The 17,506-nt window shown below is 40.8% G+C and overlaps 1 protein-coding gene and 1 pseudogene across 2 annotated transcripts; one reads left to right on the forward strand and one right to left on the reverse strand.

Annotated features, from left to right (window-relative positions):
- The first annotated feature begins 941 nt into the window (after positions 1-941).
- On the forward strand, positions 942-9,975 carry Taf13 (TAF13 RNA polymerase II, TATA box binding protein (TBP)-associated factor, 18kDa). The gene is made up of 4 exons (XM_013031907.1): positions 942-1,046; positions 1,782-1,860; positions 6,777-6,874; positions 9,110-9,975. Exons 1-4 carry the CDS (start codon positions 1,020-1,022, stop codon positions 9,278-9,280), a joined length of 375 nt encoding a protein of 124 aa, XP_012887361.1. The 5' UTR covers positions 942-1,019; the 3' UTR covers positions 9,281-9,975.
- Positions 3,361-3,785, reverse strand: LOC105997478 (annotated as a pseudogene). Its single transcript, XR_001175646.1, has one exon. The product of XR_001175646.1 is annotated as a 60S ribosomal protein L35a pseudogene (transcript).
- Positions 9,976-17,506: the final 7,531 nt, after the last annotated feature.

Genomic DNA, 17,506 nt, shown 5'->3' on the forward strand with positions numbered 1-17,506 from the left:
ATGGGAAACAGACTCTATTTTCAGAAAGTTTAAGCTTTACTTGACAAAGATAAGCCATATATATACACATACGAACATAAATAGGCATGCTAAATTGAAACCCCTTTATTCAACTGCTTGAAGATACTAATAAAAGAGAAAAATACTCAGAGAATAATGGTAGAAAGTGAAAAATGAAAAGAAATGTTGGAACTCTTTCAGACAGCTTAGAACTGCCATCTTCTGGCTGGGGGCCAGTGGTTATGTCTGTAATCCTTCTCAGGAAGCTAAAATGTGAGGATTGCTGTTTGAAGTCAGCCAGGGAAGGAAAATGTGGGACTCAAATCTTCAATTAACCACCAAAAAAAGGGGGAATTGGAGCTGTGGCTTGTGCTAGCCTTGTGCAAAAGAGCTTAGGGACAGCGCCCAGGCCCTAAATTTAAGCCCCATGACAATAATAATAACACCCAGCTAATTTAGGGTTTCAACTAGCCTGGGTTTTTTTTCTTATTTTAATTAAAAAAAAAAAACTTTGTGCTTGCACTGGGGCTTGAATGCGGGTCCTGGGCTCTTTTCCTCTGGGGTGTGTGTGAGTGTGTGTGTGTGCGTGTGTGTGGTGTTGTGGGTTTTTGTTTTCTCAAGGCTAAGGCCTTGAGCAAAAAAAAAAAAAAAATACAGCTCCAGCTCCATTTACGACTTTTGAGTGGTTAAGAGGAAATTATAGTTTCACGGACTTTTCTGCCTGGACTGGCTTCCAACTTCGATCCTCGGATCAGCCTCCGGAGTAGCTAGATTACAGGCGTGAGTCACCAGCGCCGGGCTCCTTAACAATTCGTTCTCCGCTCTTTCGGCCCCCCGAGTCTTGGAGCGCACGCAGCACATCCGCGCATGCGTTGGCGCAACCCCGCCCGCCTCTCGTCATTGGCCAGCAGGCCCTTGCCAGCCCCGCCCATCACCGGATGTGACATAAGGGAAGTCGTAGCGCCAGCTGGGAGAGAGCCGGCGCGGGTCTGTAGCTTGACGTTCGGCGGTCTTCCAGAATGGCAGATGAAGAGGAAGACCCCACCGTGAGTGACAGCCTGTATCCCCAGCCCTGTTTTCTTCACTAATTCAGATTCAGTAGCGGAGGAAGGACAGAGCATTCAGTGAATTCAACCGGGAGAGTTGGGGGCTTCGCTGTACTTCCCTCTCCCTTCAAGTCTATAATCTTAGTTCGGGGTTGGGGGGGGGGCGGACCAAGGGGAAGACAGGAAGCTGGCTCCTTTGCCCTTGGTGTTGGTCCGCATTTGTCACACATCCTTTGAGCTGCCTAGAGAAGCGTCAGAAGCCAAAGCTAGTGTTTGCTAGCACTCATGAACCAGAAGCCCAACTATTTACCCAACTAAACTCACTTTGAAGGGGGTGGAAAAACCGATGGACAGGTAACCAAATTCTCATTTCTCTCAGAGGCAGTTATTTTAATTTTGCAATCGGTTTTCTTAGTCATAAAATAGGATCCGTGCTTGCTTAAAAGTCTTTAGTACTGTATAAGCTGTAAATGTTTAACTTACTTTGATTCAGTATCATCTCCTGAGAGGGATATTGTCAAAATAAGACATCGTAGTTGGCTAAAAATAAACTACTAAAACCACCAGGACTAACTACAGTCTCTAAGGCTCGTTCATCGCTAAGATTTCATGATTATTTGCTGCTTGCCCTAGACTTTTTTAGCCTGTTACCAGTGGAGGGGGAGGGAGAAGAGGAGTTAATAGAATATCAAATGCAGTGGAATCACAACGTTTCTGTGTATTTTTAATTTCTAGTTTGAGGAGGAGAATGAAGAAATTGGAGGAGGTGCAGAAGGTGGACAGGGTAAAAGAAAGAGGCTTTTTTCAAAAGAATGTAAGTTATATTTTTTTTGGGGGGGTCCAGTCATGGGGCCTGAACTCTGGGCCTGGGTGCTGTCCCTCAGCTCTTCAGTTCAAGGCTAGTGCTCTAGCTCAAGTGCTACAGCACCATTTCGAGCTTTTTTCTTTTTGCTTATGTGGTGCTGAGAAGTTGAACCCAGGTCCTCAGGCATGCAAGGCAAGCGCTCTACCACTGAGCCCCCTTCCCAGCCCTGTAAGTTGTATTTGACAGTGATTCTGTTACAGATGGTGAAAACTTCTGAGCTTATTCTTTCAATGTAGGTTTATTGTTTGAACTTGTTTCCCTGTGGGAATAATATTCTCACACATGCCTATAAAATTATTGAACTTTTGAATCATACTAATAACTATGTATATATTAATGTTGGAATATGATCAGTGTTTTATTTCAGGGCATATCAACATACTTAGTTTTCTTGTGTCATAACCTTTGCAGAGTAAAAGCAGAGGGCATGAGCCACCAATGCCCAGTGAATTCTTATAATTCTTTAGAACAAATTCACATCTTTGAAACAGTTTACCTCTACTGGAGGCATTACTAGGAAGCCTGATATTCGCACCTAGTCACTTATGCCTGTGATTTCCTTTACAAGACTTCCTAGTTTCCTGCATACCCTTGTGTCTGGGAAGAAGTAGGTAAGACATTCAGAGTTCCTTAACAGAGAAGAGGCTGAGTATCTTCTCTATCAAAGAAAAAGTGGAAACACTGAAGTGCTAGATCCTGGAAGGAGTACTGACAGTAGGAATTAAGTTGGAGGTTTTACTAATAAGACAAAGGGCAGAAAAGAAATGCATTACAATCTCCATGCCAAGGACTATGCCATTAAGGCATTGTAATTGGTCCTCTTCCTACCTTGATGTACAGACTTGACCCTTTCTGACATGAGCAAGAAGAGCTGCTGCTTTCCAACTCTTGAAATGGACCATGAGAATTTACTCTTCATTTCTAAGGCCTGTGTCCTTGACATATAGTTATAGCTGAGTGTTGAGAGATACAGCGGCACAGATTTATGAGCACCCAGTTTTTCTAGGCTAGATCAGACTTAAGCAGTTGTTCTCAAATACTCTTGAAACTTTAGAGTATGTATAAATATTTTAATCATTCAAATCCTTTTCCATATTTGTGTGTGTGTGTGTGTGTGTGTGTGTCTCTATCATTTGAACTCAGTCTTGTGCATGCTAGGCAAGCCCTCTATGTGGACTACTCCTAACCCTCCTTTTCCATACTTTAATTTTTCACCTAAAGCTGACTGTTCTTTATTCCGTCTTTCTGATGCAAAGTACTTGATTTTTATGTGATTTTATTTCTTATTATATAGCATATGAAGGGGTTTCCTACATGAGAGGTTCCCAGGGTGATGTTTGCATAGTTGGCTATTAGCAAAGATCTTTTATTCTGCTTCTGTTAGTTTTATCTTTGTGATGGAAAGACTTTGAAACATTCATCTTCACAGCCTTCTTTTTTTTCAAGAGGACAGATTTACTTTATTTAATTTTCATTAGTTTAAATTCTGGAGGGGTACAGCATCACACGGATTCTGTGTCCAATGGCCTTAGCAGGAAGGTTGCTTCGGAATTTGGCACGAACCATGCCACTGTTTCCATGGGCACGCGTTACCTTTCCCCAGATTACTCTGGTTTTGTTAGGTTTGCCGCCAGGAGTCACTGTGTTGTTTTTTACTTTGTATACATAAGCACATCTCTTGCCCAAGTAGAAATCGGTATCACCTTGGGCATACACGCCTTCAATTTTAAGGAGAGCCGTGTGCTCCCTTTGGTTCCGGAGACCCCGCTTATAGCCAGCAAAAATGGCCTTGCACCATAGCCTTCCAGACATTTTGCCTTTTAGAAGTCCTGTTCCCAGCAGGCCTCTCCAAGGGATAGGAACACACCAGCCCGATCTATTTGCCTCTAAACTTTAGCGGCAAGATACCTACTCCTTCACAGCCTTCTTATCAGAATCTTCACATCTGTCTTTTTGTTTTTAAACAGGGTCTCATTGTGTAGCTCAGATTGGTCTTGAACTTTCACCTGTCCAGTCTTGGCCTCCCAGGTTCTGAGATTATAAACCTGTGCAATTATATCTTTGCAATATGCAGAATCTCCATATGTATTATTGATCAGGATCTGTTGTCCTAAACTGTCTTAAATTTTTTGTTAATGTAACATAATTTCAAAGCATTATTTATGCCTTTATTGACCTTTTAACCATATAAATATAGGTTACTTCCAAATACATACTTCCTGTGTAAGTTTCTCTTTTTAAGTGAAATGTGTTTTTCTTTTTCTTTTTTTTTTGGGGGGGGGTCCAGTTTTGGGGCCTGAATTCTGGGCCTGGGCGCTGTCCCTCAGCTCTTCAGCTCTTCGGCTCAAGGCTTCCGCTCTACCACTTGAGCCACAGCGCCACTTGCGGCTTTTTTCTTTTTGCTTATGTGGTGCTGAGGAATCGAACTCAGGGCCTCAGGCATGCAAGGCAAGCGCTCTACCATTGAGCCACCTTCCCAGCCCTGAAATGTGTTTTTCTACTAGTGAATTCTTCCCTCAAATGTTAGTAACATTGTATCTTCAAAACTTACAAAGGAAAATTAGAAGTTAGACTCACCAGTAATAGTGGTATCATATACCACCCTCCAGCCATGTGAAGGCATACCATTTCTTGATGTAATCATCTGTAACCTCCATCTAATCACAAGACAGTATCAAACAAAACCAAACTGAGGAGTCTACAAGAAAATTATGAACCATTATTCTTCAAAAATATTAAGGATTTGAAAGACAGGAAAAAGCCGAGGAATTGGTAAAGATTTGACAGAGAAAACTGAAGAGGCATAACTAAGTGGAACAGAATCCTCTTGGCGCATACCACCAAGACTAACTTTAAAATTTATCTTTTAAAAAAAAAACGCAAATACAGTGGTAGAGCGCTTGCCTTGCATGCCTGAGGCCCTGGGTTCAATTCCTCAGCACCACATAAGCAAAAAGAAAAAAGCCAGAAGTGGTGCTGTGGCTCAAGTGGTAGAGCTCTAGCCTTGAGCTGAAGAGCTGAGGGACAGCGCCCAGGCCCAGAGTTCAGGCCCCATGACCGGACCCAAAAAAAAAAAATGCAAATAAAGCTGGATGCAGTGGCTCACTGCTAGCTACTCAGGAGGCAAAGATCAAGAGGATTCAGTTTTGAGGCTAGCCCTTGCCAAAGTTTGAGAAACCCCATTGCAACAAGTAGAGTATAGGGGTGTGTACCTATGATCCCAATCATGCAGAAAGCATAGGTTTAAAGATTATAGTCTGAGGCTGGTCCCCATTCTAAAAACAAAAGACCCTATCCAAAAAAGTAAAAATGACTATGGCTATTATTCAAGTGCTAGAAAGCCCAGTGTGAGGTACAGAATTCAAACCTCAGTACCACCCCTCCCCACATAACAAAATAGCAAAAAAATAAATAATAAAAAGCTGATGCTGGGTGCTGGTGGTTCAGCCTTGTAATCCTAGCTACTCAGGAGACTGAGATCTGAGGGTAGAGGTTCAAAGCCAGCCAGGGCAGGAAAATCTGTGAGACTATCATCTCCTATTAACTACCAGAAAACTGGAAGTGGCACTGTGGTTCAAAGTGGTAGCACACTAGCAAAAAAGCTGAGGCACATCACCCTGGCCCTGAGTTCAAGACCCACAACCAACCAAAAAAAAAAAAGGCAGAGGTACAGTAGTATCTGTAATCCAAGCAAATGGGATGTTAAGGCACAAGGGTCTACAGTTCAAGACCAGCCTGGTTTATATAGTGGGACACTGTCTTCCCTCCACGCCTCAGGAAAAAAAGTTCTATCATGTACATACCCTTTTGAGAATCTACTAAAAGTTATAATTCTTCCCAGGAAAGTGCACATATATCTATAATTACATATCTGTAATTTCAAGAGAGATTCAAGGACTTAGAACCTATCTGTAGACTAATCGGGACATAATAGACCATATCCATGTGGATCTCATCTGGTCTGAACTAGAAAGAAAGGTAATACTGTTGTGGTTGAAATCAGTAGGATTTGAATTGAGGTTTCACCTTACTAGCTGTGTGACCTTGGCCAACCACTCAGAACCTCAATGTTCTCATCTGTAGGATGGGGGTCAGAATCATTGTTACTTCACTGCATTAAATGAGTTATATGTAACAGAAGCTTGCTAATGTAAGGGCTATATGAAAGACAATGAAATGTCAAGGTTTAGTAACTAAGCCCTCTGCTGTCTTTTGATTACTCCAGTTCCTTGTAAGGGAATAATTGGAGCACTTTCTCCTATTATAATTCTTCTGCATTCTCATTTCCACTGTCCCACTGCCACTGCCACACACTGGAACAGTTGCTAAAAAGGCTAAGGTATTTGTAGCCTTGTTTCTGCCATAAATTCTGACACTTAATGGTATCTGTGAGCTGCTGACAAATGGATGATGATAGAGATTAGGAAAAGAATATTCATGCTAGTAGCTGGGCAGGAGTTTTGTTATAGATTAGGTGATAAGATGGGTTTTAAAACTGGTGTTTAAAAAAATGTACTTATCACCCGATGTGGAAGAAATAGTTGTATTGTCAAAGCTCATAGAATTCACAAACGTTATTGACCAGATTATGACAATTTGCCTCATGAAGGTTAAAATGTGTTTGTGACTTTAAGTATCACTATCTCACAATACTGTGAAATTTGTGAAGCTTATGTAATCACTTAATTTCAAAACAAACAAAACTGGTGTTAAACCTTTAACACCCAAATCCTTAACTGGAGACACAAATACAATGTAAGTATGTTTTAAAAGTAATACCAGTTTCTTGATTGAGTTCTAGTTGATATGGAAAAAGTACTGGTAAAATTGTTAAATCAGTTCTGGTAAACAGTGTTCTTTTACAGTACGTTGTATGATGTATGGATTTGGGGATGACCAGAATCCTTATACCGAATCAGTGGACATTCTTGAAGACCTTGTCATAGAGTTCATCACTGAAATGGTAAGATAGTTTTGTAACCAAGTGTTTTTATTAGTGTTACTTTTCTGTTTTAATTTATATTTTGTTGGTGCTGAGGTTTGAATTGAGGGATTTGAGCTTGCTAGACAAGCATTTTTTACTAGTAAGCTAATCCCTCCAGCTCATCAGTTGTCTTTTTATTGTTCTCTCTCTCTCCCTCCCTCTCCCTCCCTCTCCCTCCCTCTCTCTCCCTCCCTCCTTTCCTCTCCCCTCCCTCTCTCCCGCCCTCCTTTTTCCTCCCTTCCTTCCCTCTCTGTCTTCCCCCTCTTCTCTCCCCTCTCTTCACTCCTTCCTCATTCTTTCCTTTAACTTCCTTCTTCTTTTTCCTTCTTTTTTCTCTTTCTCTTTCTTCCTTCCTTACTCCCCCCCCCTCATGGATTTAGTTAATTGAATAATAGATTAGAAATTCAAGTTTTAGATAGAATTAAGGACTTTGGCAGGGCACTGGTAGCTCATGCCTGTCTGTAATTCTAGCTACCTAGGGGTTTGAGATCTGAGGATTTCATTTTGAAGTCAGCTTGGGCAGGAAAGTTCATGAGGCTCAAACACCCAGTTAATCAGCAAAAAAGCCAGAGGTGGGACTGTGGCTCAAGTGCCAGCTTTGGTGAAAAAGCTAAGGGACAGCACCTTGTGCAAATTATGTACTGATTTGTCTTTAAATGGAGATTATGTAAATATATTTCACCCTTCTATATTTCGTTTATAATTATAAAATCCTTCATTAAACTAGAAAAATACTTCCTATAACCTTATTATCCAATAGTTATTTACCAGTGGTTTTATTTATTTATTTTGGTGGTACTGAAGTATCAGCTCAGGGCTTTGTGCTTGCTAAGCAAGCATTCATTTTACCACTTGAGCCATGCCTTTAGCTTACAGTGGTTTTATTTTGTGGTGCTGGTGATTGAACCCAGTGCTTTGAAAATGTGAGGCAAGGAAATAAATACTATTGAGCTACATTTTCACTTGAGCCATTGTTCCACTTCTGGCTTTTTGTTGGTTAATTGGAGGTAAGAGTCTCACAGCTTTCCTTTCTGGGGTGGCTTCAAACCTTGATCTTCCTGAATAGCTAAGATTATAGGCATGAGCCACTGGTGCCCATCTATAGCTTTGTTTTGGCACAAGAGACTATATTATGATAATAATGGGTGAAGTTTATTACTCGATTCTGAGATAGAATAGGACTCAAGGGATAAATGAAATTGGTTACAAAGAAATTATAAAATTATACAAAAAAAAAGCTGGGTATGGTAGCTTAAGCTTGTAATGGTAGCCATTTGGGAGGTAAGATGGTGGTTTAAAGCCAGCTTGGGCATAACATTTGTGAGGCTCTAACTCAATCAATGACTGGGTTTAGTGGCCTGTGTCTCACCCCAACTTAAAGGAAGCACAGTGTCTGGGCAGAGTAGTATATACCTGTCACCCCAGAGACACAAGGAAGCACAAATAGGATGTCCAGGCTGGCCCCAGCATAAAGAAATATGACTGGGCCAAATGAAGACAAATGTACAAATACTTGGTTGGGGGTATAGCTAGCTCAGTGGTAAAGTATATCCTTAGCCTGTGTGGGCTCTGTTTTAGTCCCAGCACTACATTTCAAAATGTGGTGCTTGCCTAGGCAATACCAGCACTCCTAATACTTGACAGGTAGAGGCAGTAGCATCCTGAGTTTGAGGCCAACCTTATTCTGTCTCACTCATATCCAAAAAACACAAAAGACCCTACATATTAAAAAACAAATGAGGTGTGGTGTGTTATGCCTGTAACCCCAGCATTCAGGAAGATGAGGTGGGAGGATGGTGGGTTGGAGGATTTCCCAGGCTATACAACTAAGACTCTTTAACACAATACCAAAAATTAAAAATTAAAAAAGGGATGACCATTAAATTTGATTATTTTCATGTCCTTAATATTAAAGATGCTAAAGAGAAATATTGCTAATTACCCAACAGAGAGTGGACATAGAACACTAATAGAAAGATATCTCACAAATGAAAGCTAAAATTAGGGAAGTCTTCAACCTCTTCAAGAAGTTAATAACTACAAATTAAAACTACACTTTTGGAGGGGGGGACGGGGGAATCATTATGATATCTCATGCTGGCCCTCAGAACTTCCTGCCTGAGCCTCCTTGAGTGCAGAAATTACAAGTGTGTACTATACTCAGTCAAAAAATACTTGATATTTAAATTTTTAATTTAATTTTTTTTGTAATAGACTCACAAAGCAATGTCAATTGGGAGACAAGGTCGAGTGCAAGTTGAAGATATTGTCTTCTTGATTCGAAAGGATCCAAGAAAATTTGCTAGAGTTAAAGACTTACTTACTATGAATGAAGAATTGAAACGAGCTAGAAAAGCATTTGATGAAGCAAACTATGGATCTTGACACCTTTTGTACTTTCTGAAATTTCACCATCTTCTGTGGAAACCATACATAATGACTGTGTATTTTCTGCAGGGTTGTCCTGATATCTAAGCATGTACATGAAAGATGAAGAAAGAAGGTCTCAGCCTTTATTTTCATGTCCTCAATTTTAGAGTGATACTTGAGCCTTTAATTTCCTACCTTTATATGAGTGTACTTGAATTCTTTATTGGCTTTTAATGACTACATGTAAGTTTAAAGTGTTGTAAATCATGCAGTATTTATGTTTTAGATAGATTTGGGCCACTATAAGCTTTTAATATGTGAAATAGAGATACCCTTTCTTGGCTCTTAAAGCTGAGACAGTATTTCATGTGTTCTAAAGTTTTTAGATAGTAGTGGTATGAGAAGTTATTAAAAATAGTGAATTGGTTTGTTTCTTTCAAGGAGATAAAACGGGGAAAACAACTCATTTTGGGAAGGATGTTTATCTGTCTCATAATTTGTTTTAATATTCTTTTCTAAAGATAGATTTCTTTTAAAGTTTCATATCATGCTTTTGTGTTAAAAGGCTTTTTAAAAAACAATTTAAAACCTTATTGAACTTCTAACGTACTATTAAGTTTTGGAAATCTCATTTTCTCAGATCAGATTAAAGCTTCTAAAAATAAGTGGTTTCTGCATTAAGAATGACAGGGCTTAAAAAACTGATGGCAGGGTAAGTATTTGGGGTAGTGTTTTATTAACATATTCGTAAGTACGTGTTTGATGTGGAAATATCTTCTTGATTCGAACCACATGTGGCTACAAACCACTTTTGTAGTTCAAGATACACAAGCTTTTTGAATATAGCTTATTGCCTTAAGTTATTGTACTTACCTTAAAATAAGGATTAAAGTTGCATTTAGAGATCACTGAATGTTATTTTTTGTGAAACTGCTTTTCGGTGGCAATTGTAAACATTATCTAAAAATCAGTACTTTGGGAAATTTTACTTTTTTCTATTGATGAAAGAAATAAAGTTTGAAAAATTATACTGATGAATCCTTGAATTTGTGATTAAAAAACTGCTAAAATAGAAATGAAATCTTTTCTATCTTTTTCTTTATGTTAGTACAGGACTTGAATTCAGTGCCTTGCACTCTCAGTTGGCTGTTTTGTTCATCACTGGTATTCTACCACCTCCAGTAAGCTATTATCTTAGGCTGGCTAGCCATCAAACCGTCTCAGCTCCCTGAGAAAGCTAGAATTTATGTTGTGGTCACCAGTGCCTGTTTTGTTTTGTTTTTCCTCTCTATGTTTGTGTGATATAGAAAACTGGGGTTGATAAATGAGATTTAATGTTTAGTGGGCTGATCTGTTTAGAAAGATAAAAAACAGGCTGGATGCCAGTAGCTCATGCCTATAATCCTAGCTACTCAGGAGGTTAAGATCTAAAGATGGTGGTTGGCCAGCCCAGAAAGGAAGGTTTATAAGAGTTTTACCTCCAGTTAACCACCAAGGAGCTGAAGTAGAGCTATGGCTCAAGTGGTAGAACAAAAAAGCTCAGGGACAGCCACACCTCTCCCCAAAAAGTGAAAACCAATTGAAAAGCTGCACCCATCTAAGGATCAATTATATATATATATATATATGTATGTCACTAATTTTGCTAATCAGGTTTTTCAGCATTAATAAGCATTAAGGGAGTCATCCAGGTTCTGTTATTTTATATTTACCTTTTACAGAGTGGAATTTTATGTACAGTGGCTCAAATCTTGTCTCTTAGTCATTTGAGTATACGAATCTTTCTGCTAATGGCCCTGCAGTTTCCCTGAAGTTTTTCACAGGACTGAGTATTAAGTTTTCCTATTTTAGTTTATAAGTGACAATATAAAATTTGCATAAGCAAGAAAAGAATTTATTGGCTCATCTAACTGAAACGGGAGAAAAAGGGGATAGAACTGACTTCAGAGTTGATTGGTTTTAGTGTTTACTGGCTTTGCTTTCAGGGTGGCCAGCAGTTTTAGAATTCCATCCTTATAACTCCAGATTGAAGGAGCTGTTGCACTTCCTATCTGGGAAATTATAAACCAGGGTTATTATCTTGGCTCTGGTTATTTTTCTTGGACCAATCACTATGATAAGGAAGATGTGTACTCTAGCCTGACTGCAGGCCTCACCACTGCTGAAGAAGGGCTTGAGCTAGATCTTGGTTTTAGCACAAAGGGAAAAGAGAGGTTGGACAAACAAAACTAACATGTACTGATTGACGGCCTTTTTTTTTTTTTTTGCAGTAGTAGGCTTCACACTTGTTAGGCAGGTTCTACTGCTTGAGCCACACCTCCAGCCCCTTTTACTCTTGCTATTTTTGAGATAGGATCTTGCTTTTTTGCCTGGGCCTGCCTAGACTATTATCCTATTTATACTTCCTGCCATAGCTGGGATGGTGGGTGTGTCACACCATGCCCAGCTTTTTTTTCCTCTTTGTATGTGTGAGTTCTAGGGCTTGAACCTTTTCTGCTCAAGGCTGGCACTCTACCCTGAGCTACAGCTCTACTTCTGGCTTTTTGGTGTTTTAATTGGAGATAAGAATTTCAGACTTCCCTGCCTTGGTTGGTTTTGAACCTCAGTCCTCAGATCTCAGTCTCCTGATAGCTACGATTGGTTACAGGAATAAGCCACAGGTACCTGACCATTTGCCTGTTTTTCTTCTTCCTCCTCTTCCTTTTCCTCCTCCTCCCCCCATCCTTTGTTTCTTGGCTTATGGCCCCCTTCTTCAGTCTTTAAAGCTAGCAATGTTTATCTTCTGTGCCTTCACTTCTGAAGTCAGCTTGGCTTGTCTATATTTCCTTTACTTCATGATAGTTCCTTCTGCAGTTTGTTTTGACATAAAGCTTTCTCTTTTAAGAATATTATACCTTGCTTATTTAGATGCTCAAGCAGAGAATTATATGTGTGTGTGTGTCTATATATATATATATATAAAACATCATAACTGTACTTGAAATTATTGTTTTCATTGTATTTACATTGGTGTTTTAGCATAAAAATCATTATTAATTCTAAGTGCAGGACCTGGGATTGAACCCAGGACTTTCTCCATGCAAGTTTTACCATTTGAGCCACACCCTCAGCCTGTTTGTTGATATTTTGTTTCTGAGATAGGGTTTTGCTAACTTTGAGGCCTGGGCAGGTCTCAAATTCATGATCCTCCTGCCTCCACCTCCTGAGAAGCTGGAATATCAGACATGTGCTACCACACCTGGCAAAAGAGTACAAATTTTAAGATAAAGGAATAGCTTACTTGACCTCTCATCAGTAGAGAAAGGAGCAGCCTGGAGAGTCATTTGGTTATTTTCTAAGAGGCCTCAAGAGCTTTCATTACTTGGGTAAATATACTGTAGTCCAGAGTTCTATTTGCATCATTGTAGGATCAGAAATTGATTTCATCAGCAAATAGAGAGCATATCCATCTCCTGGGATATACTCAGAATCCAAGCAATGATCAATATAAGGAAATAAATACCAATTTACATATATAAGTAAAACTTGCACCAGTGTGTCCAGCACTATATTCTTTGTTAGGCAGATACATTTAGGACCTTTAGCCCTGATTTTACTGATTATTATCCTTTTTAGGGATACTAAGGCATGGATTCAGGGGTATTGGTCATAGGGCCTTGAACTTGCACAGCTTGCTCGCTCATTTGGTTGGCTCTTTACCATTTTAGTAGGGTCACAGGTGTAAGCCACAAGCACCAAGCTGGCATGAACATTTTTGAGAACTGAAATTTTATTTGGAGCCTAGTTATTAATTATAAAAGAAATAACTGGATGCTGGTGGTTCATACCTGTAGTCCTTACTACTAGGAGGCTGAGATATAAGGACTGTGGTTTGAAGCCAGCCCAGACAGGAAAGTCCTTGAGAATCTATTTCCAATTAACTACCTGAAAACCAGAAGTGGAGCTGTGCCTAAAAGTAGTAGTGTGCTAGTCTTGAGCAAAAAACTCAGAAACAGTACCCAGGCCCTGAAATAGCATTTTTGTAAGTATTTTGAAGCATGTAAACTTTCACTAATATATTCATTTTGATGAATTTCTGATATTCCTTTCTTTTCTTTCTTTTTCCTTTTTTTTTTTTTTTGTTGGTCATGGGGCTTGAACTCAGGGCCTGGGTGCTGTCCCTGGGCTCTTCAGCTCAAGACCAGTGCTCTACCACTTGAGCCACAGCACCACTTCCACTTTTCTAGTGGTTTATTGGAGATAAGGGTCTCACAGATTTTCCTGCCTGGGCTGGCTTTGAACCGAGATCCTCATATCTCAGCCTCCTGTGTAGCTAGGATTAAAGGTGTGAGCCACTGGTGCCTGGCTTTTTGTGTGTGTGTGTGGTTGGTTGTGGGGCTTGAACTCAGGTCCTAGGTGCTGTGCCTGAACACTTTTACCCAAGGCTAGTGCTCTACCACTTAGAGCCACAGCACTACTTCCAGTTTTCTGGTGGTTAATAATGAACTTTCCTGCTTGAGCTGGCTTTGAACCACAATCCTTAGATCTCAGCCTCCTGAGTAGCTAGGATTACAGGTGTGAGCCTGGCTTATTCCTTTCATTTGTATAGCAAGTCCTACTAAACAGTTTCAAACTTACTGCTAGAAACTTACTAGCCTTACCCTATAATCACCTATGTGAAATTATGATGATTAATGTGCTTTACTGATTTTAGTGATTTATATTTAGTTTCTTTTTGTGAATTTTATTTCCATGACACTTAAAATAAAACCTTTATAGCTGGGTGCCAGTGGCTCACTCCTGTAATCCTAGCTATTCAGGAGGCTGAGATCTAGTTTGAATCCAGACCAGAAATAAAATAAAATTCTTATCTCTCATTAACCAGTAAAAATGTTGGAAATGATAGAGCCCTAGCCTTGAACATAAAAACTCTGGGACAGTGCCTAGGCCCTGAGTTCAAGCCCCAGAACTGGGGTGTGTGTGTGTGTGTGTGTGTGTGTGTGTGTGTGTGTGTGCTTGTGCCAATACTAGTGCTTGAACTCAGGGACTGGTACTTTCATATAGCTTTTTTGTTCAAAGCTAGCACTTTACCACTAGAGTCACACTTGTACTAGCATTTTGCTGGTTAAATATAGATATGGATCAGATTTGTCTGCCAGGGTTGACTTCAAACCATGATCCTCTTTTTCCAAAATATTTATTTTTATTTCAATGATAGATGATAATAGTTAGTGTGTATATATATATATATATATATATATATATGTATGTATGTATGTATGTATGTATTTAGTTAGTTATGGGACTTGAATTCAAGGCCTATGCACTGTCTCTGAGCTCTTTTGCTCAAGGCTAGTGCTCTTCTACTTTGAGCCACAGCTCCACTTCCAGTTTTCTGGTGGTTAATTAGAGATAAGGACTTTCCTGCCTGGGTTGGCTTTGAACCGTCATCCTCAGATCTCAGCCTCCTGAATAGTTAGGATTATCAGTATGAGCTACCAGTGCCCAGCTGAGGTATTCATTTAATATAAATAAAAATATCCCCTTTATGTTGAAATAAAAGGATGTATTTTTTTCTACTAGGTTTAATTATCAATGCATAATTTAAGCTTTTGTGTAAGAATTCTGGTGGATCTAGATAATTGCATCTCCATAACCCTTGAATCTGTTTAAGAAGTAGAATCAGTGGTACTTTGTTCTCCCAAATCTAGGACAATACTGGCTCTGAAACACAAAACTTTTTTATCAAGAAATAAGAATGGAGCTTTTAAAACAAGTTCCCTTATTCCCATTGAACTCTCCTGAACTTGAGTTATGATTTCCTTGCTTGATTGAATTGAAACCCCTTTGTACACCTACTTAAAAATAATAAAATAAGTATATTAAAATATTTTCCTAGCTAGAGCTTGGAAACATTTTCTAATACTTGGAGAATACCAAATTCTATTCTTTCTAAAAACTAGATTCCAGTCAGGTGCTGGTGGCTTATGCCTGTAATCCTAGCTACTCAGGAGTCTGGCATGTGAGGATCATAGTTTGAAGCTAGCCAGGACACTGGGACACGTTTATCTCCAACTAAGCACTCGAAAAGCTAGAAGTGAAGCTCTGGCTCAAATAGTAGAGTGCTATCCTTGAGCAAAAAAGCTCATGGATAGCTCCCTGGCCCTGAGTTTAGCTCCCAAGACACACACAGACACACAAAATTAGACTTGAGAGTCATTTTCAAAGGGGTCCACTGTGGAAAAGTGGAACTGTAGCTCAAATGGTAGAGTACTACCCTTGAGCAAAAGAAGCTCAGGGACAGCTTCCCAGGCCTTGAGTTCAAACCCCAGGACCAGCGCACACACGCGCGCACACACACACACCATAAAAGGGCCCACCTTAGTCTACAGGCGTTTAAGTCAGAAGACAACATGAGTCATTCTGTTCTGTTAGAACTTGCATTTCCACATGATGCTTAGCCTGGTTTCTGACCCAGAGTAGGCATTCACTAAGAGTTTGGCAAATAATTGAGGCAGTACTTCAGGATTTAAGGGCAGCTCTTCATCTAAGAAAGCCTTGTCTTTTCTGAACAATTCACTGCTATATTGCAGCAACCAGAGCGAAAGACAAGAAGAGCTAATCTTAATCAGTGTGGCTGAGTATAGAAGGAAAGGTGATACTTTGGATTAACAGCTATTAAAGTTGTGGTGTAAAAATTGATGTTTATATATAGACAGTGAATTTATCAGTGTAAAAGTAACAGATTTGTGTGTGTGTGTGCTAGTCCTGGGACTTGAACTCAGGGCCTCTACCATATGAGCCCACAGCTCTGCTTCTGATTTTTTTTTCAGTTAATGGGGCTTGAATTCAGGGCCAGAGTGCTGTCACTGACCTCTTTTGCTCAAGGCTAGCACTCTACCACTTTGAGCCACAGCTCCACTTCGGGTTTTTGAGTGCTTAATTGGAGAAAAGAGTCTCATGGACTTTTGCTGCCCAAACTGGCTTCTAACTCCACCCAAAGATCTTAGCCTCCTGAGTAGTTAAGATTACTGGTGTTAGCCACTGGCGCCCGGCCCAGTTCAACTTTTGTGTGTTTCCTTTGAATTTACAATTATTTTTCTTAGAACTTCCCCCCCCCCAAGATTTGGCTTTTTCTATTGGGCTGATTTCTTCCTTCCCAGAAATGTTTTTGATGGTTATTCTCTTTACCAAGCTGTGACCCATTTCTCACTTTTGGGAGGCTCAGTTGCCTGTGGACTTTTGTCCTCACAAAAGTTTCTTTCAGATTTAGGTACTGTATCTTTCATAGTTTGGTATCTTTATACTCTGGAGATGTTTAATTCAACTCTATTGAGCATCACATACATTGGTGGAATATGTTCATCTTTGGGGTGCGAAGAACGTGCTCACAACCAAAAAGGGTAGGCAAAAAAGGTGGACCTGTGAGCTGGAGGCCGGTGGCTCACGCCTATAATCCTACCTACTCAGGAAGCTGAGATCTGGGCATGGGGGTTCAAAGCCAGCCTGGGCAGGAAAGTTCATGAGAATCTTACCTCCAAGGAACCACCAGAAAACTGGAAGCAGTGCTGTGGCTCCAAGTTGGTAAAGCACTAGCTTTGAGCTAAAGAGCTCAGGTTCTGAATTCATGCCCCGCACCCCCACCCCAAGGCGGGGGGCGAACACGTGAAATGTCGAGTGGCTTCACAGCTCCACAAAATGAGTAACCAAGAAAGACTCAGACAAGCTATTGGAGGTTTCCAGGGACGAGTGTGACGCCTGGAAGGGCAAGGGAAGTGGGAGAAGGCAAGATACTTCATTTGCCTTATTAATAACCCCCCAGGAGCCAATCCTAAACTACTTCTCCACTGGGCAGAGACAGGAGTCGATCTATTTCGGGTCACAGAGTAACCCACCCGCCTAGAGTCTGCGTTCCGGGATACCTGCCACTCAAAGCCCGCTTTTCCTTCGGAATCTCATTTGCTTTGCAGGCCCGCCTAGCCCCGCCCACTCCTGCCCCGCCGCCGCCCTCTCAGGCCCCGCCTTGCCTCCCCTCCCTTCCGCCTCCGCCCTGGCTCGGCCCCACCCTGGGCCTGGACTCACAGCCCGCAGACTCTCACTTCGGCGCAGGCACCTGCCTAGTCACCCTGCACGGCGGGGTCCTGAGGCGCCTCGGGAAGGCGCAGCGATTGGCTGCAGCTGGTGGCTGAAGCTCGGCCCCAGCGCGCTTGACAACCGCAGTGTGCCAAGAGGCTGAACCCAGCAGTCGCCGGCCGGGGCGGG

Source organism: Dipodomys ordii, unplaced genomic scaffold, assembly GCF_000151885.1.
Source record: "Dipodomys ordii isolate 6190 unplaced genomic scaffold, Dord_2.0 Scaffold146, whole genome shotgun sequence".
Classification (NCBI taxonomy): Eukaryota; Metazoa; Chordata; class Mammalia; order Rodentia; family Heteromyidae; genus Dipodomys; species Dipodomys ordii.